Source organism: Balearica regulorum, chromosome 3 (assembly GCF_011004875.1).
Source record: "Balearica regulorum gibbericeps isolate bBalReg1 chromosome 3, bBalReg1.pri, whole genome shotgun sequence".
In the NCBI taxonomy this organism is placed as follows: Eukaryota; Metazoa; Chordata; class Aves; order Gruiformes; family Gruidae; genus Balearica; species Balearica regulorum.
In genome coordinates, this window is record NC_046186.1 from 49,833,429 (window position 1) to 49,845,122 (window position 11,694).

General features: G+C 40.3%; 1 protein-coding gene across 1 annotated transcript; it reads right to left on the reverse strand.

Annotated features, from left to right (window-relative positions):
* Nucleotides 1-352: 352 nt before the first annotated feature.
* On the reverse strand, nt 353-5,305 carry CD24 (CD24 molecule). The gene is made up of 2 exons (XM_075747817.1): nt 5,182-5,305; nt 353-2,397 (listed from the first exon to the last, which is right to left on the reverse strand). The coding sequence occupies exons 1-2, from the start codon at nt 5,248-5,250 to the stop codon at nt 2,212-2,214; spliced, it is 255 nt and encodes an 84-aa protein (XP_075603932.1). The 5' UTR covers nt 5,251-5,305; the 3' UTR covers nt 353-2,211.
* Nucleotides 5,306-11,694: the final 6,389 nt, after the last annotated feature.

Below are 11,694 nucleotides of genomic sequence, written 5' to 3' on the forward strand. Positions count from 1 at the left end.
TAGTAAAGCTTGAAATATTAGGATATTCTTATTATATTAATGGAGTCTGTGGGAGTCAGAAACCTCAGGCAGTTAATTCACATACTTGATAACCAGAAGCTGAAAAACAGCTTTAGCCATTGTAAGGAAAATAACTCATTGCCACAGTAAGAAACAAAGGAAAACTCTGTTTAAGTACTGTTTGTCTAAAATGAAAGCATCGTAATACTTTGACAGGGAAGAGGCTGTAATAACTGTGGAAAACTTATTACAGTTAATAGAGATGTTAATCAAGTCTCACCCACTGCTTTCAGAGGGGAATCCAGATTCCCACTAAACCTTACAGAGAAATAAAACTAATTACGCTTCAGCATTTCTAGACCTTGAGGTTTTTAATCACATACACTGTCTTGTTTAACAGTTCATTCACTTTATGCAGGCAAGTTACAAGTTTCTGTAGAAGTGTCTGGAAGTGCATCTCAAATGCATTGCCTGTCCACTGTTTTGTTTACAGGACTTTTTTTCCAATGAAAATCAGTAGCTAATAAATCAAAGCATAATTACACGAACACAAAAATACAATCATTAACATTTTACTGGATACAAATGATAAGCATAAGGAAGTGTCCATGTACACTCACTGACATGAATTCGTGTTAGTTTGCTATTAATATATGTGATACTCTGGATTGGTGGTAACGTAACTGAGAGACAGATGTGTATTTAAAAAAAATTAGAGAACCACTCATGTTTGACATGATCTTATACTGAGATAAATATCTATACACAGTGATATGATCGTGTATATTCACATGTGATCATATCAACATTTTTGTTTCTGACAAGATATTATCATCAAGGTAGTTGAACCTCCTCAACAAAGCTTACTTTGATCAAGTACCAGATACTATTATCTAATGTGTTGGATGATACAGAAACGATCTGTGCAAGTGTAGCAATTTTGATTCAGAAAATTTTAAAAAAAGTAATATTTACAAAGGTAAGTTTTAAATTCAGTGATTAAATTAAGACTCCAGTCTTCATATTCCAAACACCCAATCATTTAATTTCTTATTTTTGGCGTTTTGCTCTCCTCTCCCCATTCCTTCTCCCCACCACAAATATTAGCCCACGTTTAAAGTAAACTATCATAATTAAAAACTCTTCAAAAAAACCCAAAACAGTAAGTTATTCACCTTGTGCCAAAAAAAAAAAAAAAAAAAAAAAAAAGCAGCACTAGAACATTACTCAGAAGATTCCATAAATCCTTCATAATTAAAGTTCCAGGAGCAAAAAAAAAAACTTATACAACTTGTAGAACTTGGGAGGGGAAATAGGGGGAGAGGAGACATTTATCCCTTGACTTTTTTTTGTCTGAACTTCATTTACAAAAAGCTCCTGGAACTTTTCCCAATGTTTCCACACCTCCATCCTCTGGCACGTATGGTTTAATATACAAACAATTTAAATAAAATGTCAAATTCAGATTCCCACCATAAATAATTCAACTTTTATGAAAACTGGTGGGTTTTAGCTATTTCAAAACTAGCCTTGCCTGGCTAGCCATTTGGTTAGGACTCAGACATTAAATAAGAGGATTCTTACAAAAATTTGATATTCTATTTTAGCCTTGTTAACAATTTCACACAACTGAAGTTTAGAAGAAACCGTCTTCACTGATATTTTATTTCTTTTGTATACATCCTAGTACCCATAAGTCATAACCTGTGCAAGAAACAGAACCACTCAAGCTTTTCTGCATTTTCTAGTGGTTCTACGAGCCTGTTGACTTTAATGAATTTAAATGAAAAATAAAAATCTCTTCAAGTCCTAATTCTAAATGGTAGATAAACCCTCTAGCCTTTTTTCTTGGTGGAGTGTTATCATCCATCCTTATTATAAGATACTGCATTTCTTCTCAGCTTTAAATCAGGGGTTGTCAATACTGTCTCTTTTTGCTTCCATCTTGTTTTTCAAATTCCAACTTATTTGGTGAAAGAGCTCATCATTTTACCTCCTTGCTGAAGTCGGTCTTTTCATACTGGTCAGCTTTGGAAAGTCGAATACTGAGTGCTTCTCTAGGTCAGACTGGTACTAATTTGAGTATGGAGTGGAACCAAGCTGGTTTGATGTAGTTTGGACTGATTTTTCATGCTGGGTCAGAGATCTAGCCATCTCGGATGGTTCAGGAAACTGGGTGGGGAGTGGTAGCCGTTTCCATGCCAGAGTCTCTTAATAGCAAAAATACAGAAGAGAAACTGAGAGAATGAAAAGAAGACTTGTGGTTGAGTGAAGGGAATTTCCATGTCCCTGAGGGGTGGTATTGTTCATTGAATTTGTGACAGTTGACAGAGAAACGGAGCTTGCTGAAGAATTGTTTGAAGGTGTTGGACTTGTTCCATTGGGATCGCAGTAGATCTAGAATGCAGGGGAGGGGGAAAAAATAACAAAAAGGAGGTTTTGTGGGTTTTTTGTTTGTTTTTTAAATCAGAAGACAAATTAGTATTAATGAACAATGCGTAGCACCACTCAGTCACAGTACTCAGATACAACACACACACACTTGCTCATGCCTCTCTTCGTGCAGTTAAAGACAAAAGACATTTTGAATTGCACGCACAGGATTTGTTAAACAAATAAATCTAACATTTTTCTAAATGTTTTTTCTGTTGTTACATAACTATCACTTTATCAAAACCCTGCACTAAACCAAAAGTTAGAATAAAGTAGGTTTCAAAAAACCTCACACCAAAAAAAATGTAAGTGTAAAGCTATGCAAAGACAAATCTTAGGGTAAAACCCCCCTGACTTTCAGACAACTGCATGAATTCATTGTCTTTGCAGACTAAGCCACAAACAAAAATACGAACAAACCACAGCAAAGAACCTACTGATACTGTTTCTGGGTCTAGTTTGGAGATTCCTTTCAAGCAATAGTGAGGTTTATGTGAGCAGACTTAATATTTCAGCCTCTCTTGTCTCCTATCTTGCTGTGGTAGTACTGAACAGCAGAACTTAACACAATGGAACTATACTGATTAAATCATAACTTATCAGCATGCTATACATGTAGATTACAAATAGGAAATGCAGTGGAAAGACCATATAATATCAGCAAATTAAAAAAAACGCTAACAGCAAAATAAAAATTACAATTCCTCCCCTTAACTCTGCATTGCAATTTAGAAATAGAACATAAACATTTGCACCCTATGTAATTTCAGTATCAAGCATTTTCCTACACATACACAGGAAAAATTTCAAAGCCAAGCTAACATGTTCTTCTCTTCCAGTAAAAAAAAAAAGCATGTGATACACAATGATGAAAAACAATAGCAAGAATTACCCTACACAATTATCTGCTCCCCAAAAACAAGCATAGTTTAGCAAGCCTGGATTCAGCTCTTTGGCAGCAAACTTGTATTATATCAGAGCCTTCTGGTAAGCTCTGACAGACTTAGCTGAAGTAAAAACAAATGCCTTTTTTTTTTTTTTTTTAAGCAAGAGCCATTAGTTTAATAATTAGTACTCTCCATAAAAGGTGCCCTTAATGCTTCATATTTTAGTGCTGCTGAGAAAATTAATTTTCTTTAGTAGAAAAAAAGAATTATAGTCCCTCAGTGTAGATTCATGGTGAAGCCATGAAGTCAATGTTATATTTATTAGAAAACAGCATGAGCATTTTCTTTAATTATTTTCTACTAAAAAAAAGAAAAGCATGTAATATAAAAATATCAAGATGGTTTAAAGCTTCTGGTAGTTAGGGGTTTTGGCAACCAGCAACATGCTGGAAGCTATTTAGAACTGCATGGTAAAAAAAAAAAAAAAAAAAAGTCGCTGTGTGGAAGTTTCTCTTGAAACCAGTCCGAAAATGATCAATAATGAATTGCAGAGTTAATAACCTACAAGATGGATACACAGCAAGTCCCAACTCGCCCTGGAATTTTTTCAGTCTTCATATAAAGTCTCTACTGCTGTTTCACAGTTGGATATATTTTTAACATTTTCTTGGTTTTAAACAGAAACCTATTTTCTGGATTTTTTTTTTTTTTTTTTTTTTTTTTTTTAGGATGAAGGGCTTTGAGCCAAGTTCCAACACATCAGGGTAGATAGGACACCAGACAGATCTTGTTAATGAGCATACGACAAATACCAGTAACCCAAAGGGTTTGATCCCGCTTTCAGCACTGCCAAGGGCAAGACACTGAGCACAATGGAGGAGGGATAATGCCCTTCCTTACAAAACAAGGAGGGTGGAAAAAAAAACCCCAAACAGTCTCCAGCTATGTGTTTGATGTTTATTTTATGATATTGTGTTATTGACCCTTTTAAATGTTGATCTCTAGAAACAAAGACATCCATTGGTATCTGGGAGCCCCGCTTGGCTTGACTGCTTACAGAAAGGCAAATCGCTACTGCATTCATTACCTTTGCACCAAGGGTAAGACCTGGCCAGCACAGCAGCGGCAGACTGACGTCCTTGCTCCAAGCCCCCAAACCTCCCAACTGCTGCCGTGCCCCGAGCCCCAGGGCCGGGCCCAAAGCCCCGTGCGCTTCGGGGGGATTCAGACCGGGCTCTGGCTGCCCTCCAGCTGTAACACCCGGACCTAAGGCGGGTTTGGAGGGAGCGTTCCCCTTCTTTTCAGCGGGGAAAACGAACGCTCCTCCGCCGCTCACACCACGGCTTCCCTCGAGATGAAAGGCAGCGAGCTCCCAACTTTTTTTTTCCCCCCCTCCTTTTTTTTTTTTTTTTTAAATTTGACCGGGGTAACCCGCGCACCGCCACCCGGGGCGCTGGGCTGGGGCGGGCGGCGGAACCGAGCCCACCCCTTCCCCTGTCCCCAGGAGGGCTGCGGGCCGAGCCCACACGCAGACGGCGGCGCCCCTGCCCAGCCAGGGCTACCCGGGCTCGTTTCTCTGGCCCCGCTGCCGCCCCGGGGCGGAGATGGGGGAGCCGCCCGCCCGCGACCCACGGCAGCCCGGTGGGGCGCCACGGTGGGCTCCGGGCGGCGAGATGGCGGCGGCGGCACACCTAACGGCCGCGCGCCCAACGGCTCCTCAGGAGAAACTCGCCCCTCCCCCGCTCCTGAGGAGACCGCCGTCGCGGGTGGTGAGGCTGAGGGAGGGTCTCGGCGCGGCCGCTCTCCCGTCCCTCACACTCAGGCCGGTGATGAGGAAACGCCGAGCCGCTCCAGGGCTCACCTGCGTAGGTAAGAGGAGGGCCAAGAGCAGGAGCCCCAGACCGAGCCGCGCCGCCAGCGCCGTCCCCATGCCCGTTCGCTGCTGTCCAGCCGCGCTGCTGCTGCTGCTGCTCCGGCCGCTGTGGCTGCGAGCGAGAGGTACGGTACTCAGCCGCGCTCGGCCTTTTTATGGCAGCGCGGGCTCCCGTGACGCCCTGCCACCGCCTTCCCCCTCCTCCTGCCCACACCTCTGCTCCCGCCCTCCGTGTCCGCCGCTTTGCAAGTCGCTGCCTCCCCTCCTCGGCCCTTGTCCCCGCTCCCCGGAGGGCTCCGCTTCCCCTCGCCGAGCCGGGCCGTGCTGCCAGCAGCGCGCTGGGGTCTTGCTGGCCTCTCTTCCACGGACCCGAGAGCTTTGTTTCCCCCCGTTTAGGTCTTACAGGCGGAGGTGTCTTTGTCTGGTGCCGGCATCGTGTTGTGGTGTCGAGCGACCGGCATGGGGTTGCAGAGATTGAGTTGCAGTTACTCTAGAGAAAATATCAGGCTTTTTATTTAAAAAAAAAAAAAAAAAAAAAAAACAAAAACGTGGGCGAGAAAAAGAAAGGTAAAGAAGGCTGTATGTATCCCCAAATGGTAAGAACAACGGGTGAGAGGCTGAGGAGTTAAGATCCCATCTTGTTAAGAGCTGCCTTACCACTAGTGCTCAGACTTCAGACTACAGGTTACAATTTCAAGTACTCTTTGGATCTAAATATTTTATTATTACCATTATTTCTTAAAGAGTAGGAAACCTGTGTAACAAGTGGAACAGAAGATTCTTCCAGCTGTAGCCTCTGCGTATGTAAGTATTTACTGGAACAGTAAATACTGTAGTTACATTGTATCTCCTCCCTTAACAGACTGACAATAAATTGTGCCAGTGCCTCACCAAATCGATCAGGTATCTCAGGGTACAGACAAAATAACAAAAATGGTCTGTGTCCACTTCATAAACTACAAAAAGAGACACCGATGTGCTGATTTTATTGTGACAAAGGGGTTATTTCCATTTAATAATGTCCTGTTAGCTCAGACTAATCAATGGATTTTAAAATTGTATATGTTCCTGTTTATCTCAGACCAAAGCATGAGGAGATACCCACGTTCAGCACTATGTAGCTCATTTGCCATCTCCAGAGTCAAGACTGCTTTACATGAGTTTTTGAGGGCATTGCTAGAACTTGGTCCTGAAGCACAGGAGACTTGGAGATGTGCTGCAGAACTGGCTGCTGGGACTTGTGTTAGGCGAAATGTATAATTCTAAACCCAGTCCCACACTAATTGCTTCAGAATGCCTGACAAAGCTATAGTTATTTTGTTGGGGTTTTTTTCCAGTAATAAAGGCATTTTGCAAGCTGTACCACCCAAGGTATCAATCTTTATTTTACACCAAGATGAAAGATCTTCTGAGAGGTACACTAAGCTTGAAGCACTCCTGAAGTAACATTTCCCTGTTTTTTATAAATGTTAGAGGCATAGTCTATCTGTAGAGCAACTGTGGTAATAGTCATCAAATTGAGGGTCTTATGTCTCTGAATATTTGCTGGTTGTCTGCTGAAAACTGGTTACCAGAAGATGGGTTTTCATGATTATAGGGATGTAAGAGAAAAAAGGAAACTGTGATTCACTTAAAAGAGGGGTGACAAAGCCGAAAACTTTCCTCTTACTACTTTTCCTTGCAAACAGTTTGCTTTAGTTGTCACAGTTAAATGAAATCACAAATGGGAGGGAAGGTCACCTTTTCACTCAGTAGACGTGCCTAACACTGCAGAAAAGTGAAGTTCCCTGTGAGAGAAGTCACGTGAATCACAGCAATAAAGCGAGGGCTCACACTATTCTGACACCAGATCCCCTGGAGGAGATGCAAAAGGAAGAGAATCCAGTTAGGGCTCTATGACAGCCAAAGCAAAGAGTATCCTAGTGCAAAGCTGACAGAGATGACTTCCATTATAATGTCTCCCACCTCATTTGGGAGAAAAGGAAGTGATACAGCTGTTGCATGATCCCATAGGGATCATAACTGGCTGTTGCAGGTGAAAGCAGCAGCTGAGGCACATTAATGTCAAAGCTGGGACAGATGAGAATGAGGGAATAACTATCACATGGCCTTTCCCATTCTCTCTACCCAGTGCACATTACCTGAGTTCTGGCACGATGTAAAAAATGAGGATGACGCATGGTTCTTGTAAGGTGACATGAACCAACACAATATTATACAACTGCTAATTATTATATAGGGTATTGCACTTGTGGTGTTTTAACAAGATTCAGTGAAAATGGGGATATCTTTCTTTTTGCTAAAAATATTATAAAATCTGTTGCTTTATTTAAAAATAAAGAAAAATGCAGAGATTTTAAAACATTTGGCAGAAATTATAAATTACTGAAATAAAAAAGCTATGTTAAGTTTATGTTCTGAGGCCAAAAAACCATGCATTTCTGAAATATTCCTGAAATACTAATACAAACAAGGAAATGTACGGGCAACAAGGGAGAAGCGCTAAAAATATTTTAAGCCCAAGATTTTCTTTGAAATTTTTGTCATTGAAAATTGTAATTATAATGCCAACACTCCATCAGATTTCTACAACCTACTCTCCCCATTCAGGAAAGCTGCAACATTCTTGATTCCTCCTGAACATATAAATCACCTGCACTCCTAATGCCAAAATCTTTATTTTTTTCAGCTGAAGTCTATCATGAAGTCTGCAAAAAATGTATCTGAGCAAGAGATCAGGACCCAATATATGGATTTTTCTGTGAGGCAACAAACACTGTAATTGAGTTGAGAACAGTACAAAGTGAAGCACTGCTATCTGGTGGCCAAAAGGCACTTCTGATTTTTTTCTGTCAGAAAAGACAATATACTCTCTCCATCTAAGGTCCTTTGATAGCAGTGTGCTCTAAGAGCTTTAATGATGCTGAGATATAGTGTTGAATATTATTGTTAAATCCCCATTGTTCTGCTTCCTTTATTTTTTTCTAGGTCAGAACAGTACTCAGCACCTCTCCCAGTTAAATACATAATATTTGATGAGAAAGCTTAGCAAAGAGAAGGGAGAAAACTATTTTGATCTTTTGGGTTAAATGTAAGTTCATCTGTATATTCCACCAGTGACTTTTAAGTTGAGTGAACTTTGCAATAGTTATAACTTTCAATCTAGTGATCGGAAGCAAAACTTGTGCTGCTTTGTATAATGCATTAGCACACAAGATCAGCTAAAATGACTGGCATAAAAAAATTAGTCATCTATAAAAGGAAGCAGAGAAGTAGTATCCAAGACATCTAAGTAATGCATTTAAATTTGGACAAGCTTTAGCAAAATAAGTGTAGCCAGAGCACTGAGTGGAATTCATGAGAACTAATTTTGACTTAACCGTTAATTTACTCTTGCCTTTTAGCTGCCAATCTTGATCCACCTAAACTTAAATATTTTAGGATCATCAATTGCCAATGAGAATCACCGGATCCTGTGCTCCCAGTCAGCTCTTCACTCTCCTTTGCTGTGCATAGACTAGAACTTACTGCACCCTGTGGCTCATCCCAGGGTCTTCATCCATTTCAAGCTCATGCTAGAGTGCACTGCAGTTCTCAGGGTTCACCTGGGTCATATTATGAGTTATTTTAGTTAGTACCCATCTGTGAACATGTTTTGCATTTATATTTTACAACCTGATCTTTTTTCAAAACACAACTTTGAAGAGAGAAATCCAGCTTTGCAGTGTTATCGACTAGCCTGTATATGCTGATCTATGCTGACATCATCTGGTGATGTTTCTTTGATGTCCATTTTGCCTGGAGAAACTCACAGGTCAATATTTTCTAATATATAGGAACGCTATCTTTTCACAAGCTAGGCTGGCCCTTCTCTTGATACTTGTTTAGTGGAAAGGACCTATCTTGCAGCAGCATCAGAGGTCCAGCTATATAATCAAAACTTGCCAGCTTTTTTGAAGCACCCTTCCTTGCAGTTCCACATTCACTATCACTGCAGAACAAGACTGAAATACTGATGGGAGCTGGCTGGTTGAAACTGATTTTAGACAACTGGAGAAAGCTGTTTGGCATGTGTCTTGGGTAAGAACTTGCAATATATATTGAGGACTGCATTCCCTCTTCCAGTGGAGGGTTTACATTAACTTTATGTAAGTAGAGCTTTTTAATGGAAGGCATGATCAGTGATACTGTAAAACTCCACTTGGTAATAATTGATGATTGGGTTCAATTCTACACGTCTTCAGACATGGACCTTGCTGCCATGATCCAGACTTAATTACACTGGTATGCCAGCAGTGCCACTGTTTCCCTTCTGTGTCAATCTAAGGCAAAAAACATTGGGCTGCTTAATTAGAGGTATATAGTTATGGAAGTAAACAAAGCCATGATTTCCAGCCCTGGAATCATAAGCCTGGAAGTTTGAGCAGAAGTGAAATTGTGATTCCAGAAATAGTCTCGAGAAGAAACGTTTAAGAGTTGCCACCGTCATACCCATGGATCTTTTGACTTCTGGGTAGACTTCAAGGGATTGTGTCAGCTTACACAATTGGATGTGGCTTCAGATCTGCTTGAAAGCACACTTTTCTCCCTAAGTCAAACAAACTCTTGGGTGACATCAATACAAATGAATTAAATGGTAGCAGAGCCTGTTCTTTGGCCTTGAGGCCAACTGACACGTCTACCCACATGCATACTATTAAACTCTCCCAGCCTCCAGAAAAGGGTGTCTGAATCTAAACTGCCTATTGGTAGGTAGTTGTCCCTGGCCTGGGCCAACCCCTGAATCATGCTCAGGAATTCTTTGGGACTTGCTACTTGGTATGGGACAAAACAAAGACAGGGCTTTCCTTCAACTCATGAGGCATAATGTCAGATGACAGGTCTATAGACATGAAGAAGTAAAAATGATCAAAGGTCATTTTCTCCATCTTCTGATTTGAGGCAGGTTTAAACATAATTCTCAGAAAAAATCAGTGAAGGGTGTTCCACAGCCCATAGTGCTCCTGTTTCTCTGCCAAACTATCTTTGCAGAATATTTATCTTAATACAAAGTCATCTTCGCTGCAAATTTAAAGTAATGATTTATTACATCACCATAGTAAAGCGCATGGATAATAATGATGGCCAGATTTGTAACGAAGTGTTTACTGGTTTAAAACATATCAAGCACTTCACATTGAGAGGAGGAAGGAAGGGTTGACAGCAGCCATCTTCATCTAAGTGAGTCTCCCTGGAAACCCTTGATAGATGATGAAGGTGAAGAAGTGCTTTTATGATGTAATTAATGTAATTTCAACATAGACATCTGAAACAGATGAATTACATTCTGGACATGACTACATCACTGACTGTCAAAAGAGTGAAGATGATTAGCTCAGACACTTGCCACTTATTTTGGTGGCAAGTTCAGTTCCTTCAACCTTTCTTCATAGGATTTCTATGCATTTTTGTTGCTTTCCTTTGTATTCTTTCAAATCTGTCTTCATTAGATCATGTTGTCCAAAGCAGCACACTCTACTCAAGCTGAGAGTTCAGTGTTCAACAACTCTGTTGATGCAGCTTAGAAAGAAATTTGTCTTTTGCAGCAGCAGTTTCATAATAGTTGTGGTCTGATGCAATTTTGAGACGATCTTGCTCCATTTCTTGAACAATAGTATGATGTTAGCACTTTTACCATCTCCTTGAATTTTCCTTCTATGATAAGACTTATTACTAATTGCAATTAATGCAAGCAAATTCTTCTCACCCTTAGCTTGAGCACTAGCTCTGTAAGTCTGTGATTTCTCCCACTAGATATGATGTTCTGCATTACCTTTCTTACCAGTGGATGAAAAGTTAGTTATCCTGATATTATACTACTACTTCATTCAGCTTCTTTCCAAACAAATGAAAAAACATTCACTGAAAATCTTTCAGTAAATAAGAAATCCTTATTACTCCTTTTAACCATCATCATTAGTTTATGACTGTTGGGATTTCTTCTGTCCTTGACACATGCAAGACCTATGTTTTTAGCCCTGCCCACCAAGCATTTTTTCTGATAACAGTGTAAGTCTTTATCTTCTCTTGAGAAGTCTTGAAAATGAATCTTGCAATTTGAATCTAGTATTATTCTGTTTCCCTTTTTTGTTTGTTATTGTTTGCTTATTTTTTATCTTTATTTACTGCCTCCTCTTTGCCACTAGACTGGGCAGACTTTTACCCACAGTTATGAAAAAAGATAGTCTATATATAAAGGGAGCTGCCTTACGGAGTACTCAGTTTCAGAATTCATTCATAGTCATGGCATCCTGAAAGGCTCGCTCATTTGTAACCTTTTCTGGGTAATTTCTAGTTTGAATACAGGACAGGCAGAGGTAACAAGGTAATGAGAAAAAACAATGGAGAAATCTGATAAACAGGAACAGAGAAAGTTGGAGCTGTTTATTTTAGAAGACAAAATAAGAACAGCTATGATTAAAAGGTGTATAAATGGACAAGTTCTAGAAGGTAGATCAGGTG